Raw genomic sequence first — 27947 nt, 5'->3', positions numbered from 1 at the left:
TGTGCAGCTAGTACTATATGTCTCAAGTTCAGTAAAGCCAAAAATTGACTTTTCTCTGTTTTTTTTTTTTTTTTTTTTTGATCAGCCAAGTTTTCTAATACTGTTAGTTATTCTTTTGGGTTTTGTGTGAATTCGTTGTGAGCATCTGGCCTACAATTCCTTCTGCTGCAGAAAGAAATTCCAAAGTGTGGCTTCCACTCTACAACTTTCTGGAAATGCCTACTCATTGACTTATCACTTACAGTAAATACAGAAGAAAGTTTCTCAAAAAGCTGGAATATTTACATAAGAACAGGATAGTCATTGCATGTGGGAAAGCAACAGAAGAGAAAAAAAATTGGGCAATGAAGAGAAAGAGTGGTGAGTAACTTTTCTTGTCACTCTCTTGAATAGTAGAGCTGCTCACAGCAATTATTCACACATGGAATGTTGGAGCTATCTCTCTCCTCCCACCAAGCACTAATTTTATTGTTATGGCCCCAAGGGTCTACCCCTGCACCATTGCGCAGGAACTTGCACTTTGGTTTCAATCCTGAAAAATGGTTAATGCCAGTATTGCAAAATCTATATAAAAGCTTCTTTCAATGACCACCACTTGCAGAAAAAAATAGGGTTATATATAAAAGACTCTTAGTCTCCCTCATCGATTTGACCCTGGTCAAAACATGAAAAAATGGGATTTACCCATAAGACTTCTGACACAATTAGTGGAGTTTTGGGTCTAAACTGCCTTTACAGTTTTAGAACCTCAGATTACGGTTGCTTGCAATGTTTAGGGCAGAAAAACAAAGACATATATTTAGGGCGGCTGTTACTTTCTTTCTCTTGAATCAGGACAAAAAAAAAAAAGCTGTGAAAGGTATTCTTACAATGTAATTTAATTTTATTCAAAACAGTTTAAAAAACTAACAAAGCTTGCCTAACTACATGAGGTAGTACATGTAGCAAAAGAGAATGCAGAATATAGTATTCTGAAATATGAAGACTATGAATAAGTTTACAAGTTGGAGTGAAATAAATTCAACAACAGGAACAAAATATACCAAAAATAAAGTTTAACAGCTTTTTAGTCTTAAAGCACCAATACACTTTTCATAGAAAGAAAAATAGTTTCACCACTACATGTCCTTCATATACCATAATATGGTAAAATTAATGTACCAAGCTGTTCACCATAAATGAATTCTTTAAAACTGTGAAGCAACAAATGACATAATTGTCACTGGGCTTCATACCACTATACTTCCTGGCCTGCAGGAGTATTTGCCAGGTCACAAGGAGCAAGGTTAGCCTCTGTTACGATTTTCTTTGGTTTTTTTGAACATTAACTCCCATATTAATGTTTGGCATATTGATAACATGTACAGCTCAAGGCTATAAGCTTGCAAATTTTTTTTGATGTGTACAATTCTACATTTTTTTCTGAACTCAAATTTAGGTAAATTGAAAGAATCACATGGCAAAATAAAGCATGTGTTTGTGCAGAACTTCAGACTTATTCATTAATTTCAGATTACTGCACTTCTCATTACAAAGATTTTATGAGATCCTTCAAGGTTATCTATGTCTGTTTCACACACCCATCCCAAGACAATGGGATATCTGTGAAGGATTGGACCATAATGAACTATGGCTATTTGAACTAAAGAGCTTAGCAGCATCCAATAGATATATGTTATTAATCTATTTTAAAAATAATTGGCATGAATGGCCCAGTCTCTCAAGGATATTTTTCAGAGGAAAACATGCTAGGATGACCCAGGACTTCTTCCTATATTTTATATTTCCCAACTTATTTCAAAATAGGTATTTGTACTTGTTATGATTAGTGTAAAATTGAGAACAATCTAGCTCTTCATTGATGCTTTCATGGCTAATGCTACTTTAAATCATCAAAAAGTTATATTTGCATTTATTTTACGTTAAGGCATGATTTATTTTATCAAAATATTGGGATGACTTATGTACATTGAAAATAAAAACTCAGGCCTCCCTCTGGTATAGTTTTAAGGTTACTGTTAGTGGCATATATAAAGCACCATATAATAATATATTCAGATGAAGAAAACAAAGAACATTTATGAGCTTTGAATTAACTGTATAGGAGTAACTGCTAAGAAAATATAGCAATATTTAACACAGGATTCAAAGTAATGTTATATATCATTATAGATTTTCAAATGAATTTTTCTCCCATGTTTATTTTTACAGATTTTTTTCATTAAGATTTATATGTAATTTAAACTTTTTGGTGGAAAGCAGTATACATCTTCTGTACAATAATGTTACAGTTTTATACAAATTTTAGGAATCACAAGAAATGGCCTGTATTAATCTTTTCCAAGTGCTCTGGTTTCACTTGCCTGTTTTATGTTTTACTTGTTATATTCAAACAACAGCAAATACTCTGAAAGCCTTGCTTCCTGGAGGATTCTGTAAACTGAAATATAAAGACATTTTTAATGTTATTTTTAAGACCATAACACTCCAATAACAACTTTTAAAAATTTTCAATTGTTCATTCTAGTATCCTGCAGCACTTCTTGTGACAACTCCTAAATTTTTCTATCTAGGATTTCTTTAAAACTGCTACAAATACAAACTACATAAATTTCAGATTTTTTTTTTTTCCAAACAGCATAATTGGAACAAAATACAACATTAAAAATTTCAAGTAATCCTTTGTGATAAAGGATTCTGGTTTAAAGAATTGAAGCAAAATGCTAAAAGTGTTTTGGAAATAGAGAAAACATATATCTTATGCTTACTCTTCTAGCAACTGTATTTGGAGAGAACTTGCAGACCCAGGAGATCACTTGTTTGTTAGTTGCTCTTAAGATGAAGAATAGATTTCTACAGAGACCTAATAGCTAACAAAACCAAAGGGAATGCCTTCTGAATGGAAAAGTATCTGGCTTCAAAAGAAAATAAGCAAAAATACCCAATTCCAATGAAATGTTGATAGAATGAGTATTTTTGCCTTAGAAGTTGAACCAGCACGTCTTATTTAATGGTCCATTGCTTTTTCTTCAGCCAACCCTGTCTGAAGATTATCTGGGAAGGAAAGGGAAATGGAAGTGGAAGCAAGGAAAGGCACAATGGGACAGGTTGGCTGCAACAGCATGAGAATTCATCATCATCTGCTTCACAGAAAACTTGCATGTAACTCTTTTCCAAACTGCTGACCTCCCAAACTTTACCAAGATGATTAATATGTAAACATATCTGTATTCATACATGTTTTAAAATTTATATTTATAGATTGAATATAATACATATATTAAAGTATAAATAATCATCGAATTTGCAACATTCTTCCTGTCTGCCTCTCTACTTGAGAAAATTTATATGGAGAGCAGAAGGGCCAGTAAGGAAGCACTCTAAGGGAATTAGATGATCACAGAGAAAAGTCAAAAAATATGTAAAATAAGTCATCCATGGAGCAAAAACAATCCGTATTTTACAAGCTTTCAGAATTGTTGAAAGTTCTGAGAGAAAGAGAGAAAACATTCTCCTACCCACAATTAAAAACAAGACAAAAATACACAATATGTTCCTACTTCTGAGTTTTCCACAGAAACCTTTTCAGGTTTTTTTCCACTCAAATTTCTCAGAAAGGCTATTGTCTGGTTAGGTAACCATCATTTTTAGTCTAAGAAACATTCTTAGCTTTACAGGACAAAAAGAGTGGTACAATGTTTTTAAAGTAATTTCTCTTTCTTCCTTTAGAACCTGGAGAACCCTTTCAGTGATTAAATTAAATCTGTAACATATAGCCATGTGTTATCATCACAGAATGTACAAACACACTCAATACAAGTAGTGAACTTTCACAGCATCTCCCTGTCTTTCAAAAAACACTGTTAACAACAAATTATTAAAAAAAGAACATCAAAAATATGTTAAAATTATTGTGAATTTTAATGCTTGTGAGTATTAAGTATGATTCAGGATCACTGGTTCGATACCATGTAAATCACTAATGAGCAGTTCATCGAACCAACAAACCTGCATCATTAATGTTAATTTTTAAAAAATCCTTAAAGAAGTAACCACAATTTTCGTATTAAATATTGAGAGAGAACCAACAAATAAATAAATATTAAGAGAAATATAAATATTAAGAGAACCAGCAAAGCAAACAAGAGGTTTACTTTATTTCATAAGCAGCTTTTCAGGGTAATGTTGTATGAGCTTAGAGGAGGCAGGCAGCTCCACTAGCACAGCTTCTCCAAAGTCACTGCTGCTGTTACACAAGCCCTGTAAATCACCCCTTGTGGCCTGTTTGTTTGGCTTCTAGCATTGCCCCAGCTACAAGCAGACACAATGCAAGACTGTGAACCTTATCAAGGCCAAGAGTAAAGTGTAACCTTTGCAAATGGGATCTGTACCTTTCTGAATATATCCCATTTTGAAAGGAAGCCACATAGACCTTTCTTTTGTCCACTGGCATCACATCAACGTAACCGCCCTGGTTGCGGACCACACCAGCGTGCACTGCTGCCCGGCAGATACTGGAGATCTGAGGAGTGAAGAAACAGATTAGATTTGCATTCATCCTTTTATTTCACCATTTTTAAGAAGAAGTCAAATAAAGGTATTTAAACCAAGTCTAAGAAACATAAAATAATTATATTTATTGCATGACTAATTTTATTAGTCTTACAATATTTACATCAGGTATTCAGAAAGAGATTGCAAAAATAATTTATTTCAGGCTGTTTCAGTTCAAAGATCAGGAACATGTTTGAATTCTTCAGCCTTTCAAAATGAAAGGATCTATCAGCCAAAACCTCAAACATTGGCAAAATGATCCATAATTAAAGGGAGCACTACCGTTTTCTATCCACACATGGGTAAATTCTAAAATACTAAATACTAATTAGATGAAGGGTATAATGGGAGCATCAGATAGAAGATAGAGGTCTAAAATAAAAGTTCTCTGTTAAATTAACAGCACTTAGAGATGCTTGAAACCTCTATTTTCTGGTCACGAATTCCCCTTGTGAACCCATGACGAATAAACAATATCCACAGAAGGATTTCTCAGCGACATTCTTGATAACTTTAATTTAAATAATTGATTTAAACTTGCACTACTCTATTAGTCTTTCAGCATTTTAATAATTGTCAGAAGAATGAAACTTCTTAGATATTCCAGAAGGTAGGTCCCAATCTTTAAAACAGAGCACAGTAAAGTGCAGTTCCAACTTCAGTGTCCCTCCACTTAGAGACAAGGTTTTTTGGTGGGAAAAGTTTTCAATGCAATAGGTTTCTCCACAAAAAACCTTTAAAAATTTAGCCAATAGAAATATAAATAGCTGGTCAAACAGGCCACGATTTAAACAAAAAACTGCATTTCTTCCAATTATAATTGGAATATTTTATATATGTTATCACAGCCATTTTCAACCTCAATGCTATATAAAATCAGGAATTTAAAATAGCAATGATTTTCCTACTTTCATTCTAAGCACAGGACTTGCCAGGTTCACTCATATATAGTTTGTTTTTTAATGTTACAATATTTAAAGCAGTAAAGATCTGAAATAATTTATGCAAATAATCTTTTGCAAAGATGATTTAGAGCTTTTCTTTCTACAGTTTTTGAACATGCCAAAAAGGATGCCATTTATGCCCCCCTCTACTTTTCCTCCTCCCAAGGTTGCAAAATGTTTTTTATACCCTGAACACCAATAGATGCCTTATTGTTAAGATTATAGCACGCCTTATTTATCAATACTGTGGAGTAACAAAAGAGTAGACTGATCATGTGCTATTTCAAATACCCAGGGGGAATAATGGCCTCTGCAATACAGGATTACAGTCAGAAGAAATAAAAGATTATATTTACAAGCAATTAACTACACTGAAGAACTAGAAGAAAACTATTCATTTTATTAATTCCTAGTACAATAACAGAGCAGTAACTTTGTTTTCTGTTCCCACTGGAGATATAAAAAAAGGCTGGAGGTACAACTGGGGAAAAGAAAGATCACCTTTCTCACCTCTATAATAGTATAATAGTATATATAATAGTAACCAAAATGTACCCTCACCCTTTACATCATGACATAGGGGTATACTTTCATAATTACATTTGAGGGTGGCTGAGATACTGGCTGTTCCAACATTATTTGGAAGTTTCTAGTCAAGTAAAAAGAAAAGGAAAAGTCAAGGGATGGAGATTTTGGGAGAACAGGCTGACTGCTTGTTGGAAACTATCTCCAACAAAGGATGGGGCCATTGTTAGGGCTAGCACCACAACTGGAACAATCAAGTTTGGCTTGGCCAATGCGCAACATTTCAAAGGTGAAGGCAAGACACTTGAATGGAATATGTGAAAAAGGAGAGGTCAGAAGACTGGGGTTCATGAAGCCAGCTCAGAGGCTATTTTCAGATGAAAAATAAACTTATATTCTGATGCTACATTCCAGATGAGACTGGAGAACAAATGCACATAGTTTTTGAATAAATGAACAATTACATGAGTATAAATTCACAATTATGAACTAGTCTGTAGGAATAGCTACGAATAGATGCATATAGTTTTATAAACATATACACAATATCTTTTTTTACAAAGTATTATCTGTCCTTATCTCTCAATAACTTCTCATTGTCTTGGAATGAGATTATTAGACATGCATCTAAATGGAATCAGATTCCAGTAGTGATGCCACAGTATTTCCTACGCTCAGTATTATGTCATCCAGATCACACATCCTTGAGCCACTAAGGCAAGCCTCCTGTTGATTTAAGCAAAACAGGATTTCACTATGTCTATCACAAATTTCAGCATATTATTTATCATTTACATTAGCATCCTTGTGTCACTTTCTGGAAAACTTCAAAGATTTGTGGTTGTTTCTTTCATTTTGATGAAGACATTCCAAAGGATGTATAAGGCAGTGTTTTTAAGTTAGTATGAACACCTCATACAGCATTATGTGGCCATGCTTTATTACTGTGTTGTGAACACTCCTAATTTTATTAGCATTTGTAACAGGTCATAGGATCTGAATACCAAGTTAATTATTTTCTTTCTTCAGATACTCAACAAATACCAGTATCTACCACATCATAGCACTACTCTACAAAGACATTTAAACCACAAGTGTCTTTAACCTACCATCATAGGGATAGGGACCTATTTAATAGCTTTCTACATCATATTCTCTATATTTGACCATAACAGAGAATTATGAATACTTTTGCAAAAGTTTCAGGGAATATTTCCATACATGGTTACTGAAACAAAAATTAGTTTGACAAAAGTCTTCAAATGGTATAAAATTATACAACTCCATCAAACTCTTTAGATAAAAGATATTTATTGGTCTCTAGGCCCTGGAAGAAGTAAGGGGGCTGAAAAATTCAAATGAATTCTGTTCTGCAGATACCTTCATATCTCCTTTACCACTATACCCTCTGTGCTAAAAACTACTGAATACATAATCTAGGATAGTACCTTCAGTGTAAATGTCTACCCTGACAGCATCTGAAGTTGATAAGAAGATGCCCATCTCTGCTTTTTTATCTGTATTTATGTCAATTCTTTTTCCTAAAAGCAGTATGGCTTTTTTATCTGTATTTATGTCAATTCTTTTTCCTAAAAGCAGTATGGCTGCACACATGACAAATAATGAGATAGTACACCTAAAATAATTTTAAAGTATACCTCTATAACATTACTTAAAGTCACCTGGAACTTCTCCGGCCAAAAAAACATACATATTATGAGATTTCCCCTGTCAAGATAAAACACAAGCATGTCTTCTTTCTCCTACAACAGTCTCTTCTAACTCACTGGGAAACTTTATCTGTAGCCCTTAATAGCAACCAGAGAGCTGAAAGAAAATAATCTTCCACAAACTGGACTTTCACCAAATCTATTTTCCCTGCCCCTTTTATGCACGTTAAGGATCCAGTTCAAAAATCAATTATCTTTCTAAACTGGAAATACAATTCACACCCATGACACTACTTATGGACAAGAGTGTTTCCAGGACAAGAACTCAGGTAATCTAATGGACATCAGTTAGTTTCATAATGCTGAGGAGTAAATACTCACATACTGTTTTCACACATTTCAAAGAACTGGAAAGTAGTGAAAATCATCATCTGACGCAGGTGGTTGTCATACTACTCTTTATGACATCCATAAGACAGTCAAACCTTAGAGTTTACTGCCAAAAATACAAACTGCTTTCTCTGCCACTACATCCTGGGTTCTTCATAGAGACATGACAAAGGAGGGGCATAAATTAGAAATCTCTTTTCAGACTTTCTACCCACCTCAGAACTAAACATGCTAGGGCAAAAAAGTTGACTAGCAAACAGAATGACAAAAAAAAGTCTGTTAAAATAATATGCCAGTGTGAGATACTTTGCACAAATATATCCAACTTTGTTGCAAATATTTAGCTATCCACATAGATAAGAAATATTCAAAATAATGAGACTGTAGACATTTATTTTAAGAGCAATATTGTTTGCATAGTCTGACAGAAGTTATGGTTGCATCAGGATCTAAAGTGCAAGGGTTTAAATGAGTATACACTACTAATGTTGAACAAATGTTGAACAGTGGGAATTTTGAATAAAAAAATTTAAAGTATGGGTCCAGAGCCTAGTGAAGCCTACAATGAGTTTTCAAATAACTTTTGATATCTTCAACATCTGACTCCTGCTAACTTAAATGGGAGCCTCTGAAAATAATCTTTTAAAAAGAAAGGGTTTTTTTTGTAAAAAATCATCATATGGAGGAATACTGTATATCAATATTCTATCTTAGAGTTACATTATATTTTTTTTTCATAGAATTTTATATCTCATTTTATAACACAATGTAAATCCTTATACTTACATCAGAATAAATTCGTGTACCAATTACACGAGCGTAGTGTGGATTTGCCTGCATACAGTTGTGAGGACAATACACCCTGAAAGATCAAAAACAAAACCACATACAGTTAGGAAGAGTATCAGAGGATTAATATACCATGTTCAATGACAGCATTATTAAATACAAATCAAGTTGATTGTCTATACATATGGGTCCATAATGCTATTTGAAAACTGTCAGTTTTCAAGGCTTTGACCATACAACTGAAAGCATTGCTGATGTGTTGAAGTTCATATGAAGTGCTTAAAATCATACTTTAACAAGTGTGGTCTTCCTTCTTTTGGATAAGTAGATGGTGTTCTTGTTCAACATATGTGAGGCAAGTAAAAAAGTCAGTGAGAAGACAGCCTGTTCATTATTCTGTAATTTATCTAAGTGCCCTATGCAAAATGTACAGTCTCAGAAGAGGCAGATCTGATGGAGGACCTGCTTTGATACTGATGACCTGTTGACACAAGCCAATTTAGCAACTTATAATGAAGCTGAGCATTGGCATATGTGGCTAGAATGAAAAACCTTGGAAAGTAGTGAGACTCCTAGCTGATGCTGGGAAGTCAGAAACCTACTAAAACAAACATTGTCTTTATTAACAGCATTTTATTAACATTTGAGGACATTTTTTTCTGTGATTCATGTCTTCTATACCTTCAAAATGCACAAGAAAACCATGTGGGAAGCTAAGTGTAGTACAGAAGGTGTCAGCATTTTATTGGACAGCTGTGATATGCTACAAGCAAGAACCATCAGCTGACTCTAGGTCTACTCTGAGTTATTTCATTTGAAAAATGGAGCTACCCTACATGGGACAGCCCTGGGCAAGTGTTCTTCTCTAAAATGTTATCCAGGCTCCAGTCAATATTTGGGAAGTCAAATCACTTGGACATGCTAGAGTCTTGCCAGATTGGTAACTAAAACATGCTGTTAAGAGTCAGGAAAGATTTTTGTCAGAAGTAAGCAAGAAGTTGAAGAAGCCTGTTGAAGACCTGCTGATATATAAGTTGGGAGTAAGAGGGAAAAATGAGGCTGTGTAATCAATTCCATGACTGATTACTGCTTGTAATTCCCAAGACTACATTTTCAGAATTAAGAGCATGCACAGAATCTTGAATGAATCACTGCCGTTGTGAAGTTCCTTAAATTGACACATCAGAATTATGTAATTTTAAACCTTGTACTTATTCTTTAATTTTCCTAAACACAAAACCTGGTTTTCTGCTAATGAAGCTAGCTTTAGTTTTTAATAATGAAGAGAAAAAGAAACAGATAGGAGATTGTAGCCATCCATTCCTGTGTTCCAGTCCCCAGCTTACTTCTCCACATCTTCCAGCTAGAAAGCCAGGAGTCACAGCCAAACACCAAGTAAGTCCATGGACCCAAGTGCTACATGAAGGGATGTTTTCCTAGCAGTTTTGGCTTTGTACTTGTTTCCTGTGTTGGCTGTAGGATTGCTATGAAAGTAATCTTGTGGATATCTCCAGCTTAATTTGTGGTAAATCATGCTACAGTGTATTTACCTTTGACTCATCTACGGTTTTAAGAAGTGTTACAGAATTCCTTTGTCAAAATATTGTGGTACAGGCACCTTTTGAAGAGTTAAAACACAGCCTTCAAAGAAATGGCACAGATATTTAAAGCCAACCTGCAGACCAGGCCTTACCTTAACTAGACATATTTCAATTTTTTTTTGATCCAGTTTCTTCAGAACTCCCAAGCAAACTGGTAACTTCCATGATAATTATCTGAATTTTATCCTTCTATTGTATCTGTTTTACAGGTAAATAAATTGAAATAAAGTGTATTTTGCCCAAGGTGCATATATATGATAATGGACAATGAAAAATAAAAATGCACTTTTATTCACAGTCTTTAGTGTAAGGATTTCACTAAGATTAGCAACAGGATCTTAATGAGTAAAAGAGAAAGAGATTTTCTTAATGAAAAATCCTGCAGATCATCTTTACCTACCTTGTCTTCTACTGAGACCAAAGACTAAATTATTACTTGAAAATTTGTACTTCATTTTTACAGCTATTGTTGTCACCTTTCTCTTATTTTAAGTTATCTCAAGATAACTTAAAATAATTAGTAAATGGCAGAAAATAGAGCAGCACTTTAAGTTAAAAACATTTTATGAATTTTACCTCGGACAGTGTGAGGCTGGTTTTTGAAATGGGCAGAGTTGTTCCACTGTGGTTTCACAGGTGATAGCCTGAACTGAAGAAAATAAAACACAAACAAGTAATTGTGTACTATTTAGAAAAAGTAGAGTAGTACTGAGCTTGTAAGAAATAAATACTAACCTGTTACTTTAGAGACAGTGAAGGAGTTAGCAGATTGGTATTTTCTGAAGAAGAAATATTAGAAATTATCAGTAAATTACATATTTCAGTGACTTCTTTTAGCTAGAATAATTTTTATTAGAAAATATGGAAATAAACCCAAGAAACTGTCCCAGATCAGTTTTTACTCACTGCACCTCCTCCCCCAGTTGGAAATGTATTTATTGCAATGACACATTTGCTTTGTACTCCCAGTGAATCTGTTTCAAAAACAGAAATGTGTGTTAAACTCTTTCAGGAGCTTAATTTGCTAAGAGAATGTGTGATAGGAACCAATTAAGCAATATATTGGTCCCTCATAATGTAGCATGTGGTTGCTCAGAAGCTTTCATCTACCAGAAGAGCTCATTCACCTTTTGCTAAAGGTTCATTCCTATAAACAACCCTAACACTGAGAAGAGTTTCTCCTCACAGCCTTCCTGAAATGTTTCATTAAATTTTACTTTTGGATCTGGCTTTTTTTCCCCACTAATTATATGGCACTCAGATGTACCTGCTTCCTGTTGTTATAAAAAGTCAGGTACCTAGACGACAAATTCATTACAAATTGATGAACGTTTCTATTTTGTTCCCCTCATCTTCTATTTTCCTCTTCTTTTGACTCCTGGCATATGCCTCTGATTGTGATATTTTTTCATTTGTAACAAAGAAGCTGAGGATGCCTTTGGCACCCATAAAGTTACTTATTAAAAAAAAAAAAAAAACAACAAAAAAAAACCAACAAACCAAGGAAATTATTCCCTATTCACCTTTGGAGCAAATTGCTCCTGTGGACCTCACTGTTTGCCCGCATCAGTTTATTTACTTGTATGACCCATCAATTTCACATTGCTCATTTATTGGATCCCAATTAGCTTTCACTGATGTAGCTCATTCCTCTGTTGCCCTAGCATTGTCAAACACTGATGTAGGAATATGTATTCTATTGTTGACTAGCTTGTTGAGATATTCAGAACAGTGACCTATCCTAAGAAAATCCAACAGCTGAAAAAACACTGGTATTAGCAATCCTGAAAAGAAATCCAAGGAGCTGAAGGTATGGACACTTGCTGTATGCTGCCCTGACACTTACTTTTCTGTATTCTGTATTCCGGTTTGCAATACACAGTAGAGGTGAGATCCACTTTATTTCATCTATTCTTGAATAGATTAAATAGTACTTTATGCAAGGCTCCATCTACAGACACTGGTGAGAATCAGGTAGCTGCAAGGCATCCCCTGCCTTATTGCTGGGCCTTTTGAAGGTTTGAAACTTTGGCAAATAATCTTTATTTATCCCATAGCCAAAATAACTTTCCCTGAGTTCCAATTCTCAGAGGATAGGTGCTAAATACATACTATAGGCTGGACAATCATACAATTTTGTCTCATGTAGCATAGAAACTCAGAGATTTCAACTGATGGGAAATCAATTGGTTCCAGTTTAAAGATTTTTTTACAGCTTTTCTACTTCTACGTTTGTAAGCAAGCTGGCTCCTCATATGTTAGCATTGATATAATCAAGATCTACTTCTCTCTTTGTATCAAAGCAAGTAAAAAAGAGAAATGTTTGTCTGTATCTTCATTTTTAGGCAGGTAAATCAAACCAGAGTCCAGTCATCAGATGATCCAAAGAAACTGATTGATATCAATGCTTTACATGCTACCCAGGTAGTCCAAATTATAGGCCACTGAATTAAGGCTACCATGCCAATGCCCCTCTCTGTGCTGGATTAGACATATCTGTTGAAAAGAGAAATGATGACAGGTGTCATAGCCTCTATCATTTGTTTGCACAGCACAGAGTGAGAGCACAGCTGTGGATGATTACCAATCTCCTTGACTCTTGGGTTTGCATGTGAGCCATAGAAATATATCACTCAGAAAAATCCTATTTTCTCTCAGTTCAATATTACCCCTTTGAGCTGCACACATACCACTAGTACATATATACTAACTACAGACAGAAATAAGGACATCAGTGTAAAACTCTGAAGAATACATTACGAAATTATGAAGTGTAATTTGCAAATACCAATAATATCTTAGATTCAAATATATTAATATTGATGTTCTTCATCTATCATTGGATAATTATATATGAAACAGCCAAGCATTCTCCATTTCTATGAGTTACTTTTCTGGGTTTTTCTTTAGCATGTCTACAAGTATTTGGAGCTGTTTTCACATACCAGTCTTAGGAAAGGCACCTCAGCAGTGCAGTACAACTCCAAACTAAGTTTCCACAGTATGGAATATTATTCTATCACTGGCCAATGTAGAAATTGTGCAAAATATTTGTGGAAAATGTCATATGTAAACTGTGGAATTGTGATGAAATTACCAAAGCATATAGGAAGAGATGTCTTTTCTTCTTGTTCCATATGCACACTACCAGAGGGTCATTTACAAACATGAACTTGTAATATTATTGCTTTGTTAACTATCATAGATTGCTCTGTCCATGTCCAAAGCACATAAAATAATCTGCCAGTATACGCTAGTTTTTGACAATAAAGATATACTCTTACCAATTAATAAACTGAATACTCTCAGCATTATTTAGCTACAAACACAAACTTATTGCCCGAGTCAATCTGTACATTATTTAACCTTCTTTCACATTATTATTGTGCCAACTCTCTGTCCACCATTAAACACTGTCTAAAGTTTCAGAATGGATACAATATTGTTAGATCCACATGCCTCTTTATAGCATTTTCATATTATTCAGGACAAAAAGCATAGCAAAATGTTATTAAAAATCAGATATATTTTGTATGAAATAAAAATAAACAGATTAAAACATTTTCATACATTATAATTTTAAGAAAAAACTTACCCAATTGACTGAACACCATTTCTGTAAGACTTGATAAAGTAATTTTTCCTCCCTTGCCTAGTCACATCAACCCAACCACCTTCATTGTCTAAAATGCCATAATGTATAGCAGCTTTACAAATACTGGATTGCTGAAAAACAGAGCAGGAAAAGCAGATCTATGTCAGACAAAAAACAGGTTTTAATTACAATGTGTCATTAAAAACTTGGTAGAGAGACTTCTATGTTTGACTTGGTCCATGTAGGTGTTATTTCAAGCATATAAACTATCACTTTGCCTTACTCAGAGATAAACTATTCTCATTTACGGTACACTGGTTCACAGTAGATGTCATTTCCTATACTGTTTTCCTATTCTACAGAGTAAATGATATAGTCTCAGCTAGTATTAAGGTTATACACAAGCAGGTCCATCTTACTGAAACAATTTATACAAGGATACCCACAAATTGCTGTACTCCTCCTTTAGTCACACCTTCACATATTTGCATGCAAATATGTGGACACAAAAATTCTACTTCTGTGTATCTATAAGTATGAAGTACATTTGTACAGTACACACAGAACAGCAAATGAAATTTAGATCGTTCTGATGCTTTCTTAAACATTTGGTGTAAGGTTTTAGTTTTAGTGAATGCTGACATCCTCAAAATCCATTCTTAATATAATTTTAACTAGTATGCCAACAGAAAAGACATTTCATCAAACACTCTACTGGTACAAAATCTAATTTAAAAGCATTTACCATTTCGTAATGTACACTTCCAATAACTTTGGCTTTGCTATCCAAACAGCCAGCAGGACATTCATACCTAAGAGAATTAAATACAACTTGGTTTTAAATCCTGGGATTACAAAATGGGGAAATTTTCCAGCTCATGTACAAATATAGCCTTTCAGAAAAATCTCAAAATGACAACTGTAAAATTTGCCGTACCTATTGCAAGTTGTTCCTTTGCACTGATCTCTTAGCCTTACTTCACATGAAACAATCTGAGCTAAAACAAGCAAAAAGCAAATTCACTGCAATGAATTTGATACTAGATAATTCAATTTTGTTGACCACTTGCAAAGCAGGTAAATTCCTTACACATTTGCTGCGTGCTTATCACTTCATTTTTCTCATTGTCATCAGTGCCTGTGGAGGCTGAAGGTTGATGTGTTCTTGGCCGGCTTTGCACAGTTGCATCCTGGGCTTTGGATCGCTGACGTTCAATCTCATTGGTTTCCTCTTCTGGTTCATGGCGGGAATACAGTCTTTCTGAATCCTCTGTTTTGGAAAATGGGCAAAACAATTATAATCTCTCAGAAAAAAAATAAAATCAGTATGGAATGTAAATCCCTTACCATGTTTTGGTAAAACTGCTTTGTTCTCATAAAATGGTGAACAAAAGGAAGAAAGCAAGGAAAACCCTCCACTGCTTCATAAGATGGAGAACTCAAGATTAATAAAACACCTCAAGTATGTTTGTGATACTTTTTTTTCACAGCATGTATAGCACAATTGAAGTATGAAACTGTTCTTAACGCTCCTGTTTTCATATCTTCATGCCATCAGAAAACCAACTGGACAAGGACAATCTCTGTTACACATGGACAAAGTTTTACTAAGTTCATAGACAGCATGCAATTAAAGCTTATTTCACAGTAGATACACCTTAAAATGAGGTCCTTCTATTCATATGTAGTGAAAATAATTCTGAAATACTCATAACTGTATCTACATTTTGTACTTAGAACCATTAAGGAAGCTATTTGGGCACACACATGCAGCTTTCATGTGGTCCATATGAAGTCTCAGAAGTTATTAACAAAAATTGCTAAATGAGTTGTTCACAGAGTAGAACAAAAAGAAGTAGCAGCTTCATAATATGCTGTGTTTCAATGCTATAAATACTATTCCAAAAATTGTAAGTTAATAATCATCCTAGCCGACATTTTCTTTAATACTAATGTCTTCTAGCTTTGTTCTTGGTTTTTCACACACACCACATGACTATGTCACTGAGATAATGTTTCCCTATACACAAATTACTGCATAGACTTCCAGTGTAATTACGGAAAGGCATGTAAAGAGCACACAATGAATCTCCATCTTTGTCTACTAAAACCCCTGAATCAGCACTTATCAGCAGGAATTCAGTGCACTCCATTCCCTCTGGTGAAACTCAGCTTCATGTATCACAAGTATAAATTCCCATTCAGCACAGCAAAGTAGGGCCTAACTGGTTTTTGGGCACACACATAATATATTTTATTCCCCTATGTTAAAGCACAATGAGGAAAGAAATCAAAAGAAAAGTCACATTTCTATTCCTGTTTATAGCTGTAATGGTGAAATAGTACATACCTCTATAACAAAGGTTTTCTCTACAACCTCCTCCAAAACTAGGGGGACATGCAGAACAGGGGCGGCCAGATTTATAAGGAGCATGACCCCACCAGTTACCCCTTTACAGAAAAAAATAGCAAAAAATGCCTTAATCAATGAGCATATGAACATGTTAATATTAAACAGCACCTAATATATCAAGAAATAAATTATGAAAGCCATCAGGCACATAGACAATAACATTTTTCTGATATTCCCAAGTCACAAGCAATAGGATGAGAGGATATGGACTAAAGTTGCACTAGGGGAGGTTTAGATCGGATGTTAGGAAGCATTTTTCACCGAAAGAGTTGCCAAGCACTCGAACAGGCTGCCCAGGGAAATGGTGGAGTCACCATCCCTGGAGGTATTTAAAAGGTGCATAGAGGTGGCACTCAAGGACATGGTTTAGTGGTGGACTTGCCAGCATTAGGTTACTGGCTGGAGTCAATGGTCTTAATGGTCTTTTACAATCCAAATGATTCTATGATTCTACACCAAATACACAGGATCTTGTTGAAAAGTCCATGTAGAAAAACAATTAAGAACTGATATAAATAGCTGTAAGATCTTTTTCAGACTAGCAAAGCACCATAAGATTAAATTCCTCCACTTCATGAGAACGGGCTCCACTCTCTCCTAAATGGAATACCCTATAAAATTTGATCTTAACCATGGGCTTCCTGTTGCACATTCCTTTAAGTCACAGTGGGGAAATACATTTATTTTTCAGAAAAATATCACAGTATAATAAAGGTCTCTGATGCTGTATATGTACTAAAAGACAGGCCAGAAAGCTGAAGCACCAGAAAACTCACAAGAGTATTTGTGCAGCCGAAGGCTGTTTGGAAACAAAGCTCTATTTTGTAATGGTACAAAAACCAGAAAATCCAGACTGATTTCCTTACAGATTATTTCCTGGACTATTATAAAATATCTTGCCCCCTCAAGATATTTTTGGGTGTCAATCTACTTACTTAGGAGAATAATTGCATACAAGATAAACTGCTTTTGGCCAAATCTGCCCCCAGATGTTCATGTTATGACACAAATTAATTGCACAACCGATTCTGCTACTTGTAGCCCAAACAACCTATGGAAAAGAAAAGAGGAAAACCAAAGATGATCAACTTAAAATCAAAACTATCTCCAATATACAAAACTCAAATTACCAAAGTGATGTATAAATGGTTTGAAGTGGTCTAATTACAGCTGTCAAAAGGCCATTCAGTTATACCCTAATTGGAGAGAAAAGTTTTACCTTGATAGTAAAGATGTGACTCTCATTTTATACAAATGCTATAAGCATATATTTGAAAGTGTAGCAAAACATTAACAAAACATGATCTGAAGATCTGATTCTTGGAATCCCAATTGATAATTGTGAGCTAGAAGTTATGGTCCTGTGTGCTGGAGTTCCCAGTACAACCTAAAGACCCAGAGGGGTTTGGATTGGTTGGACTGAGACAACAGATATTTTTCAGCAGTAACAGGAAGTAAGAAAGGATAAAAACATTAACAAAAATATTCATACACTGAATAGACCCAAATAATGGATTTTAAATGAATATTCTTTTATGTCATTACAACCTAAGGTGTCTGCACTTCTTTATTCACATTTCATCACAGATCTCAAAGATAATCAAAATTACAAAGTCTGGAATGTTCAAATGATAAAAATATGACAAGTGCTGAAAATCTGTTTATTCAAGGTAAGCCAAATCTGTAGATCCAGCAGGACTTAAGAGTTGAAAGAGATTACTGTTGTGAAGAACTAGTACCACAAAAAAGCTGTATATATGTATTAATCTTGCATGTAATAGTAAATGTAATTACAGGTTATAGATACAGTAAATAAGAATATAGAGGTAGTTTTATTTTAAAATGAGATACAAATGTAAATTATGCTACTAAACATAAAATAAGTGTTTAAAAATTAATAATTTTTAAATTTTCCAATGTTATATCAAAAATTATATGTGGACCATAGTATAATTTGAGGATCATGTATTTCCCATTCATTGAAAGCATGACTAGTATCCCTCAACAAAAATTCAGGCTAGATACACAGATTTCAGAAATAGGAAGTAAATTACCTCTAATTTTAAAATCTTCCTGAAGTGAAAACAAGGCCCTAAAGACTACTGTTTGATCTGAGAAATTCACCTAAGAAATTTTTTTTTTTTTTTTTGTTAAATGAGCTGTTTCTTCAACATATTATGGGAAGGGCTATCCAAATTATGCAAAATACACTGAGCAGTAATACTCATTTAACACTGGTGCTTGTGAGCTTTTTCCTTCATCCTGCTGATATTTATGAGGATGAAATCTAAAGATTTTTATGATAACCTTACTTTGTCATTGATACCCAGTGCTTGCAACTGTGGAGTCTAAACAAGCCTTTTTTGTGCTTTTGTGCTGTGGTATGTAGTGCAATTTTTTGTGCTCTAAGTGTCAGACAGCAACCCAGCTGGAAGTCTCTGCCACTCTTTTCATAGGTGATTTAAAATCAAGCACACCTACATACCTGTGTGTAATGTGTACAAACAGGACCAGAGCATCTATATGGACAATATGGATTGCATTCATGAGGATGGGGATATGTGAAATCTCTCACTTCATCATACCATGCTTGGACATGAAATGTTGGAGGTCTGTACCTAGGAAAGCCAGTAGCAGTGTATTAGATCATTCAAAAGTTGTAGCTTCTGCCATTTTTTCCTTTTATTAACAAGTAAATTTTGTTAGATTTTTTAAAATCTTATATATTGCATAAAATAGTATCTTAAACTACCTTCCCCAATGTGCCCCCAGATTTTGTCCAATTGATGGAAGAAGGCTTGCTGGTCCATGCTCCCACAGACAGGTTTCAGCCCATGACTCTGCAGATCTCTCCAGTTCTGTGTCCCATGTCTGAAATTTAAAAGAAAAGAAAGGGAAATCTTCTTAAAAATATTTGGTGTATATCTTATTCTTAAAAAAAAAAGAAGATCCATTTTTTTAATTTTTGAAGTATGTTTTTACTGAGGCAGAAGACTGAAAAGTAAGAATTGAAAAACGTACGCTGCATTTGTGTTTCATAAGAAAGAAAAATGCTTTCACCAAGAGAAAAAGTTTTAATCCCTTCACAGCATTCCCTTTAGAAACCACGTGCAGCCACGCTGCAGTGAATAATGCACAAATATGAAACTGAAAGGCTTAGTTCAATTTTCCAAGCTAAATTAAGTGCATTTTTTGTCTTGTGAGATTGTTTTTCAGTAATGGGCATTTTTCTTAACTGAAAGGGGGTATTATCCAACCAAGCCTTCAAACAAGCCTTTATTTCCTCTAAACTAATAGTTTATGTGAAATGAATGAGATTTCCTCTTCCTTTTCTATAACCACCTTTTGTTGAAATAATACACAATTCCAATGCAAATTGTGAAAACTAGAGTAAGGTTGTCATTCATTGATTTTATGGATAGGTTGGCAAAAAAAGGGACATTCATGATAGTAAAGAGGCATGCTTAGAAGAAGTAAAAAAAAAAAAAAGATTATAAATTGTTGTTTATCCTTAATTTTTATTCTTTAAGGGAGATGGAAGAATAAGCTTGCAGCTGAAAGGCAAATCCAAGTTTCATTCTCTCAAAAGCATACTAAGACATACTCTTCTTGAAAAACGTCATACCATACACTGAATGCATAGTTTTTACTGCACTAAGCTGGGGTTTGCTCAAAGTGGTCCATTGCTCCAGTGCAAAGTATCCATAATTTTGCTTAGCTTTTGGAATTTCCTGAGAACTGCAGAAATAGTTTCCAGATACCTGATTAATATGAACACACAGGTTACGAAACTAGAATGCCTCCAGGAAAGAAACACATCTTGATAGAACCTGGAGTATTTCATCATACGTTCAAACTAAATTTCATTAAGTGAGACTATGCTATCTAAATAACAGTAATTCAATATTTTCAGATTCAAATTCCCATGCAGACACTGGAGATCATGTCTACTAATTTTTGGCACAGATAAAAGGTAGAAAACTCCTTAACACAGCCAAAGATTGCACAAATATAACAAACAAATTCCACATGCTAAAATTTATTTTTCTATGGATTTTGACATGCAGTTTTCAAATTATTAATCAGATAACTCATCAAAAACAAGTATGTCCTTGGTTATGCAAGACCATTATTATGTAAAAACTTTATTATCACTCAGTTTAATCCTAGAATATCTGTTCTTGCTTCTCTTCTTCAGAAATCTGTAATGCATTGGATTACATTTTGTCTGTTATTATTAATATTATCAGCAAGTAAACAATTTGCAGGGTATATTCTGACTCCCAAAATGCAACATCTATTTTGACAGAAATACTCAAACAGTATAATAATGACAGAATAAATCTTTTAACCCATTTATGGATACAAAGACCACTGACTTTAGAAAACTCTACAAATTTTCCATTCACTCTCCTAGGCCATTATTTCTGTGTCATAAACCACAACTTTTTTAACCTCCAGAAGAAAATATTCTAATCTTACATCATGAAGTGACAGTTTGTATAATTCATTTCCCCTTTCCTTTAGTTGTCACACCACCATAAAATGTTCTTCTCCCTATTCTACCCATTGTAAAAACACATGAAGATTAACACACTTCCTCCACATTTATACTTTGTTCTTATGGGCTGTAGTAGAGTTGCTTCATCTTCTACCACAAAATCACAAGACATAATATTTTAAAATAAAAGTCACTACAATTTGTCTTTGTTGCATATATTGTATGGTATTAAGTCACCTCAAAATCTTATAATATGTAGATTTAGTTCTTAGAATGAACAAGTCATAAAGTTAATATATTTCCTGAATAATTGCTATTTAGAATGGTTTTGCCAACTGGACTCTGAAATACAAATTTAGAATAAATTAGACTTAGGATAGAACAAAAATTTCGGCACTTGCTCAGTTTTAGAGCTTCCTACCTCCAAGGCTAGCTACAATTTCTTATAGCTCTTACAACCTTCAGAAATCCAGAAGATATTATTCTCTTGTAAACCATGCCCGTATATTTTCCACTTTTAAAACATCAGTCACGGTTAAAGGAATTGTACTACTGTTCTATTTTTCTCATCACACAAGTTTAAAAATATTTTATGCAGCTATTTTAACTGAAATAATTATACTTTTTTTTTTTTAGTTTAGAGCTAGGCAATCAATAGTAGCTGCTTGAATCAGCTCTTCAAGACTATGAAGTAATTACCTTTAACAAAATTTTCTTTAAAAACTGATGAAAGCTATGCATGACAGAGCCTCCAGAACTCTGAAAGTACAGATTTTCAATGAAAAACTGAAATTCATCATTAATCCTTCTGACAGATGGATACCCACTCCAAGTACTGTTGAAATTGGATACGGTCTTGAAAAAAAGTTCCGTCTTCTTTAACTGTTTCTCTGCCTTCATCCATAGTATAAAATATTGTCTTTACTCCCTTTACCTTACCTAGCCAGAGATAAGCACGCTTCCACTTTCTAGGCCTCACCATAATGCACTTTCCTTGAAGCAGCTTCATTTACGAGTAACAAGACATAACTTAATTTCTTTCTCATTTTAATCACTTAAGTATATTTTGAGATGTGATGAAGTAAATATCAAAAGTGTTACATACATCAGTCAAGTGTAAATTGCACTATAGGGGGAAAAATCTCCTTAAGTGCAGTGTTTATTGTTATATGGGCTCATTTTCTCATCAAAGCCTCCACTTCCTGAAATGGCTTCAATAGAAGTTAAAATTTAAAAAAACAAACAAACAAAAAAAACCCCTCTCTACTAAGGAACATAAATTTTATAAAACATTTTGGAAGAATGTCGAAATGTCTCAGTTCCAAAGAATTTCCTAGAGATTAGAGTCACTTTCTTGATTACCAGAGACTTCAAAGAAAAAAATGTGAATAAAACATCACTAATCTCCTACAGCCAGTAGACAAAAAAGAGATACAAGTGCTAGGAGTCACAGTTACTTGTGTCTCCAAGACCTACGAACACAGAAGCCATAAAACACAAATCTAAATCAAGGTAGAAATGAAAAGGTTTCCCAATCTCCAGGATCACTATAATAACCTTTCATAAAAAGAGGGAAAGATATTCAAGGGCCATTTTCTCCAGGCTCAAAGATGAGGCATCCTGATGAGCAAGAAATCAGGCAAAGGAGGCAAGAGACCTCTATGGATGAATAAAGAGCTCCTGTCATTACTCAACTATAGCCAAGAAATCCACAGGAGATGGAAGCAGAGTCAGGCTTCTTGGAAAGAATATAGAGAGGTTGCCAGAGTAAATAAAAATGAGAGAAGGAAGGCCAAGGCCCTTCAAGAATCTGGTCAAGGACAACAAGTACAAAATGAAGGACTTGTTCAAATACATCAATAACAAAAGGAAAATTAAGCACAGTGTGGGCCTGTTACTAAATGGAGGGGGGCCCTGGTAGCCTGACACAGAGAAGGCAGTTACTGAACACCTTCTTTGCATCGGGTTTCACTGGCAAGACCAGCCCTCAGGGATCTCTGATCTAGGAGACCAGAGTAATGGAATGATGGCAGGAAAACTTTCCCTCTGACAAGGAGGACTGGGTCAGAGAACACCCATCCGACCTTGAGATCAACAAGTCTAGGGGCCCTAACAGGATGCATCCACACATGCTGAGAGACCTGGTAGATACAATAGTGAGGTTGCTCACAATCATGTCTGAAAACTTGTGGAGATCAGTGGTGCCTGAGGACTGAAAAAACATAAATGTCACCCCAGTCTTCAAAAAGCACAAGAATGAGGACCCAAGAAATTACCACAGAGTCAGCCTCCCCTCAATCCCTTGAAAGGCAATGGAGTGCCCCATTCTGGGGGCCACCTCTACCAACATGAAGGACAAGGTGATCAGGAGTAGTAAGCACAGATTCACAAAAGTTAAATCATGGTTGACCAACCCGATTTACCTCTATGATGAGCTAAGATGAGGGGAGAGCAGTGGATATCATCTACCATGACTTTAGCAAGGCTCTTTACACTGTCTCGCACAACATCCTCACAGGCAAACTGCGAACTTGAGTGAACAGTGAGGTGGGTTGAGACCTGGCTGAACAGTAAATCCCAGAAAGTTGTAGTCAGTGGCACAGGGTCTATTTTGGAGGCCTATCATAGTGGTGTCCCCCAGGGTTTAATAATGGACCCAATATTGTTTAACTTTTTTATTAATTACTTGTATGAAGGGGCAGATGTCTCCTCAGGAGTTTCATTGATGACACAAAGCTGGGAGCAGTGGGCAACAGCCCAGAGAGCTGTGCAGCCCTTCAGAAGGATGTGGACAGGGTGCAGAGACAGGCAGAGAAGAACTATCTGAAATTCAGCAAAGTCAAATACTGGATGCTGCACCTGGGGAGGAAAAACCCCAGGTACAAGGGTGCCAAGAGACTGGAGCCAGGCTCTTCTTGGTAGTGTCAGGCAATAGGACAAGCAGCAATGGGCAGAAACTGATGCATAGGAAGTACCACTTGAACATGAGGAAGAACTTTACTGTGTGGGTAACTGAGCATTGGAACAGGTTGCCCAGAAATGTTGCTCAGTCCCCCTCACTGGAGATGTTCAAGAATCACCTGGATGTTGTCCTTTGCCATGTGATCTAGAACAACCCTGCTTGAGTAGGGAGGTTGGACCAGGTGACTCACAGTGGTCCCTTGCAGCCTTACCAATTCTGTGATTCTGTAAATGGTATCCTAATCCCTGATGCAACCACTTGGAAAACTATCTTTAATTTATATCTGACTACTCCAGTAATGTAAAAATTACACACAACTGCTAGTAACATGAATATGTATGAAATTTCTGAAAACAAATTAAAAACTTGTACAAGAAATCTGTAAGACTGCAATGCCATATCACAGCTTACTCTGAGAAAATTAGCTTAAAGGTATTTTTAAAGGTCAATTCTACAGTTACATGTAGGTGAAATTTGAAGAATTCTGAAGATTTTCTACTGAATTATTGACATGTTTCAGAGATAGGATCAAGAATAGGAAGGAGCCACTTTACATTTTGGATGCCACCTTGAATTTTGTTCTTCTCTTTCAGTAATTAAAGTAGGAGATCCAAATTACTTTCCTAAACTAATTATTCTAATTGAAGTTATATGAAGAAAAGCTGTGCATCTTAATTCTAAGGATAAAAGACTGTTTATTTTAAAGTTTTTTCATACTAATCCTGTCAGATTAGTTTTAAATATAATGCATTTCATGCACAAAGCAAGCTAAATGAAACGAACAGGTAAAATAATCTCCCTAAGTATTTAAAATATACCTCTTTACTGGAATACAAATTTTATTCTTGTGCTTTTAATAGCATTCCCTTGTTTCACTTACATGATGGCAGGCTTTGGGCTTCAAACAATGAAAGCATCTCCATATGCAAAGAAAGATAAACACCTAAGTTTTCATGTTCATTCAGATCAAATAACACAATGAAGAACTTCAAATACAAAACTAATTAGTGATCTTTAAAATGCCAAGATGCTTGGGATTTTAAAAGAAGCCAGAATAAAAATGGAAGAATATGAAGAGTCACAGCAATCTATTTATTTTACGTCCTACCAGAAGTAAGCATTTCTCAAATTTTAACCACAATGTCATTAGTGATATTAAAATCTGGCTACTGAAATATAAATTGAGCTTTAAGCTTAATTCAAGAAGTTCTTCTACAATACTCGAAACAGTCAGTATTTTACAGATTTAAACTAAGGACACTTTTAAAACAACTCTGTGAGAGAAATGGTAAAGTTGAAAAGAAATCTCTGCATGGCTATAGGCAAGGATCCTTTTGCTTACCAAAGGATGAGTTAAATCTTCAAATACCGTTACTTAAAAGTATAGGAAATTTCTTTTCATAAACAGGGAGACTATAATGTTTTGAAAAACAGGTGTGCACAGCACCTGATTTCTCATCCACTCATTCCCTCATTCATGCTCTGACATGACCAGGTTTCAATGACTTTGCTCTATCAGATTTCCTCTGTAAATAAAGGGTACTGAAGGGAGCACAAGAAAATGAAAGTGCAGCTGATTCCCAGGTCTGACAAGCACTTTGACTGGGAATCGTTTGGCACTACATGCAAGGTGATTCAACTTGTATATCAAGAAAAAGTATTGCTCACTTTGTTAGAAAACTACCATGAGATCTATCTTTTGGATAAGGTATCATCATCAGGGTTGGCTTTCTACATTGAGATAGGCACACACTGAAAATATCACAAACTGCTCAGCAGCATGAACCTCCTTGAAACTATTCCTTTTGTTTTGCAGAACACTGCTAGAGTGCACTTTGAAGTTGTTCATGGATATTCATTCCACACAGAGAGCCACAGCAGAAAGAAAACAAATCCTGAAATGCAATTAGCATGAATGACAGGTTCTCAGCATCAATTATTTTGCTCTACAAATCTGTTTGAATGGCACCACAACACTTGTCAACACAGGCATTTCTTTCATCAGTATCCTGTTAAAACTAGTGCACCATCAAAGACACACAGATATGGCACTATCAGTGTTTCACAAACATTCTCAAACACGACCCTGGCTGAAGCTAAAACCCAGCTGGGCAGGTTAAACTGAATGGTAGCAGTAGTTACTGCCTCCAGCTGCTGACTTTTCTTCTACCCCAGAAGATTGCACCACATTTTGCAGCAGGGATGTTGCAGAAAATATGGATCTTATTACTGCTTCTGGTTTACACCATATCACATTTAAATAAACCACAACTAATGCCAGTTTAGCTTTACATACTGGACTAGAAATTTTGGAATTTAACCTCTGCCAACACAGGATTTGGATAGTGTGGACCTAAACCAGTGTTCTGCCTATTGGAGGAGCTGCTGTTTCAGTGAGACTACCACATTTTAAATTAAAATTCATCAACAGCCAAACAAATTACATGGGGTGGGATTAATGTACCCTGAATTTAAACAAAGCAGATATCTACATCTGAGCTAATTATCTAAATAGCTTTTGCACTTACATAGACAAATAAGCAACTATAGAAGGAGATAATTTTAGCCACCCACTTTTACCTGAGATAAACTGTGTGTTAGAGGTTCTCATTTTTCTCTACTAATTAAAGGAGACTGGCTCAAATGCAGACATCTACACCACAGACATCAAAAGCTTTGTGAGCTGAATCCCACCATTTGTGTTGCACGAGTGTTAAATCAAAAATGTACATTCTCATCCAAAGCACACCAGCAGAAGTCCATCTACTACACTAAAAGTATTGCAGCAGAACTGCAAAGGCCAGTAGCTCAAAAAACACTTTCCAGTAAAAATAATGTAAAAAAACCCTCAACAGTGGTAACATTTTAATTGGATATATTTTCACATATGTTGGAAGGCAGAAAAAATCATATGGACTGGGACTATACGGAAATTAAAGAAGAGCTAAAATTCAAGCTCAGTAAAGATGGAAAAGTAAGTACAGTGGGCACCACTGAAAGTAAACATTTACCATGGCATAGTATAAATACCTCATTGCTGTATACATTCTAAATATAGGGAAAGAGTGGTAAAGTAAATACCACAGTACAGTATGGGTATTTATTTACTTTTTAAAGGAATCCACTGTATTAAGACTAATGACACTGAGAAGGAAAAAAAAAAAGTAAAGATGAAACATAGAATGAGAAATGCCATGAGCAAATATGCCAGAAATACAGTTGAAAACTAGAAATCACCTGCATGGCACCAACACAGAAAAACAGAAAGGTACACTTAAAACTTACTTCAATAGACTGATCCTGACTGTAGTCTATCTAACCTTCTCCACTGAGCCAAATATATGTGCATTATTCACATTTTAATAATTTAAAATAGTAACAGCACTTTCAGAATAATATTTACTTTTATTCCCTTCTGGATTTTTTGATTGTAGGAATAAAGAGGATCTCTTTGGTATGCAACCTAAACCTCCTGCCCTGCAATGCTAGCTGATGTTTTATTGTCACATAAAAAGAAATCTCTCTCTTTCCTGTAACTACCTTTAGTTATTTCCCAGATTAACCAAATTCAGCTTCTTTATTCCTTAAATCATCTCATAAATCACATATTCTGTCTTCATAATCAATCTTATTAATCTCTATCATTCTCTCTAGTATGGGTAGACCATTCTTTAAAAATTACCAAAAATGGACATTTCCATTTCAGAAAAATTCTCATCAGTTTCACACATGGACAACTCCTTTTACAGATCGGTGCCACATATTTTTTAAGTCAGTGCAACTCCTGCATCTTTATATTGCAATTTTACCTCTACATTTTATCCCTTGTATTTCACCAGTTTGATTTTTTCCTTGTTCCATACCTTGCAGTTAAGTTTCATTAACTGTATTACTTCTACTTCTTAAGTTCTAATTTTGATCATGTTCTTTAAAACTACCCCATCCTGTGCCCACGTTTTATATATATATATGTATATGTATATATATGTATATGTATGTATGT

General features: G+C 34.9%; 1 protein-coding gene across 3 annotated transcripts in view; it reads right to left on the bottom strand.

The window, feature by feature from the left end:
* Positions 1-860: 860 nt before the first annotated feature.
* CRISPLD1 (cysteine rich secretory protein LCCL domain containing 1) overlaps positions 861-27947 on the bottom strand; it is a 38040-nt gene continuing 10953 nt past the window's right edge. For 2 of the 3 annotated variants that reach the window (XM_053944098.1, XM_053944107.1), the window contains 13 exons: positions 19234-19352; positions 18967-19099; positions 17417-17532; positions 16419-16519; positions 15159-15338; positions 15006-15066; positions 14814-14880; positions 14069-14199; positions 11209-11252; positions 11050-11122; positions 8870-8945; positions 4392-4522; positions 861-2440 (listed from right to left, as the gene is read on the bottom strand). In XM_053944098.1, coding sequence (XP_053800073.1) covers positions 2389-2440; positions 4392-4522; positions 8870-8945; positions 11050-11122; positions 11209-11252; positions 14069-14199; positions 14814-14880; positions 15006-15066; positions 15159-15338; positions 16419-16519; positions 17417-17532; positions 18967-19099; positions 19234-19352 — 1284 coding nt within the window. In that variant the 3' untranslated portion in view covers positions 861-2388. Of the gene's footprint in view, positions 2441-4267; positions 4523-8869; positions 8946-11049; positions 11123-11208; positions 11253-14068; positions 14200-14813; positions 14881-15005; positions 15067-15158; positions 15339-16418; positions 16520-17416; positions 17533-18966; positions 19100-19233; positions 19353-27947 lie in introns of those variants that run through there. The other variant, XM_053944091.1, reaches the window with a different exon arrangement.

Source organism: Vidua chalybeata, chromosome 1 (genome assembly GCF_026979565.1).
Source record: "Vidua chalybeata isolate OUT-0048 chromosome 1, bVidCha1 merged haplotype, whole genome shotgun sequence".
Taxonomy (NCBI): Eukaryota; Metazoa; Chordata; class Aves; order Passeriformes; family Viduidae; genus Vidua; species Vidua chalybeata.
Note: the sequence above shows the minus strand (reverse complement) of the source record. Positions and strands in the feature narration are given on the sequence as shown.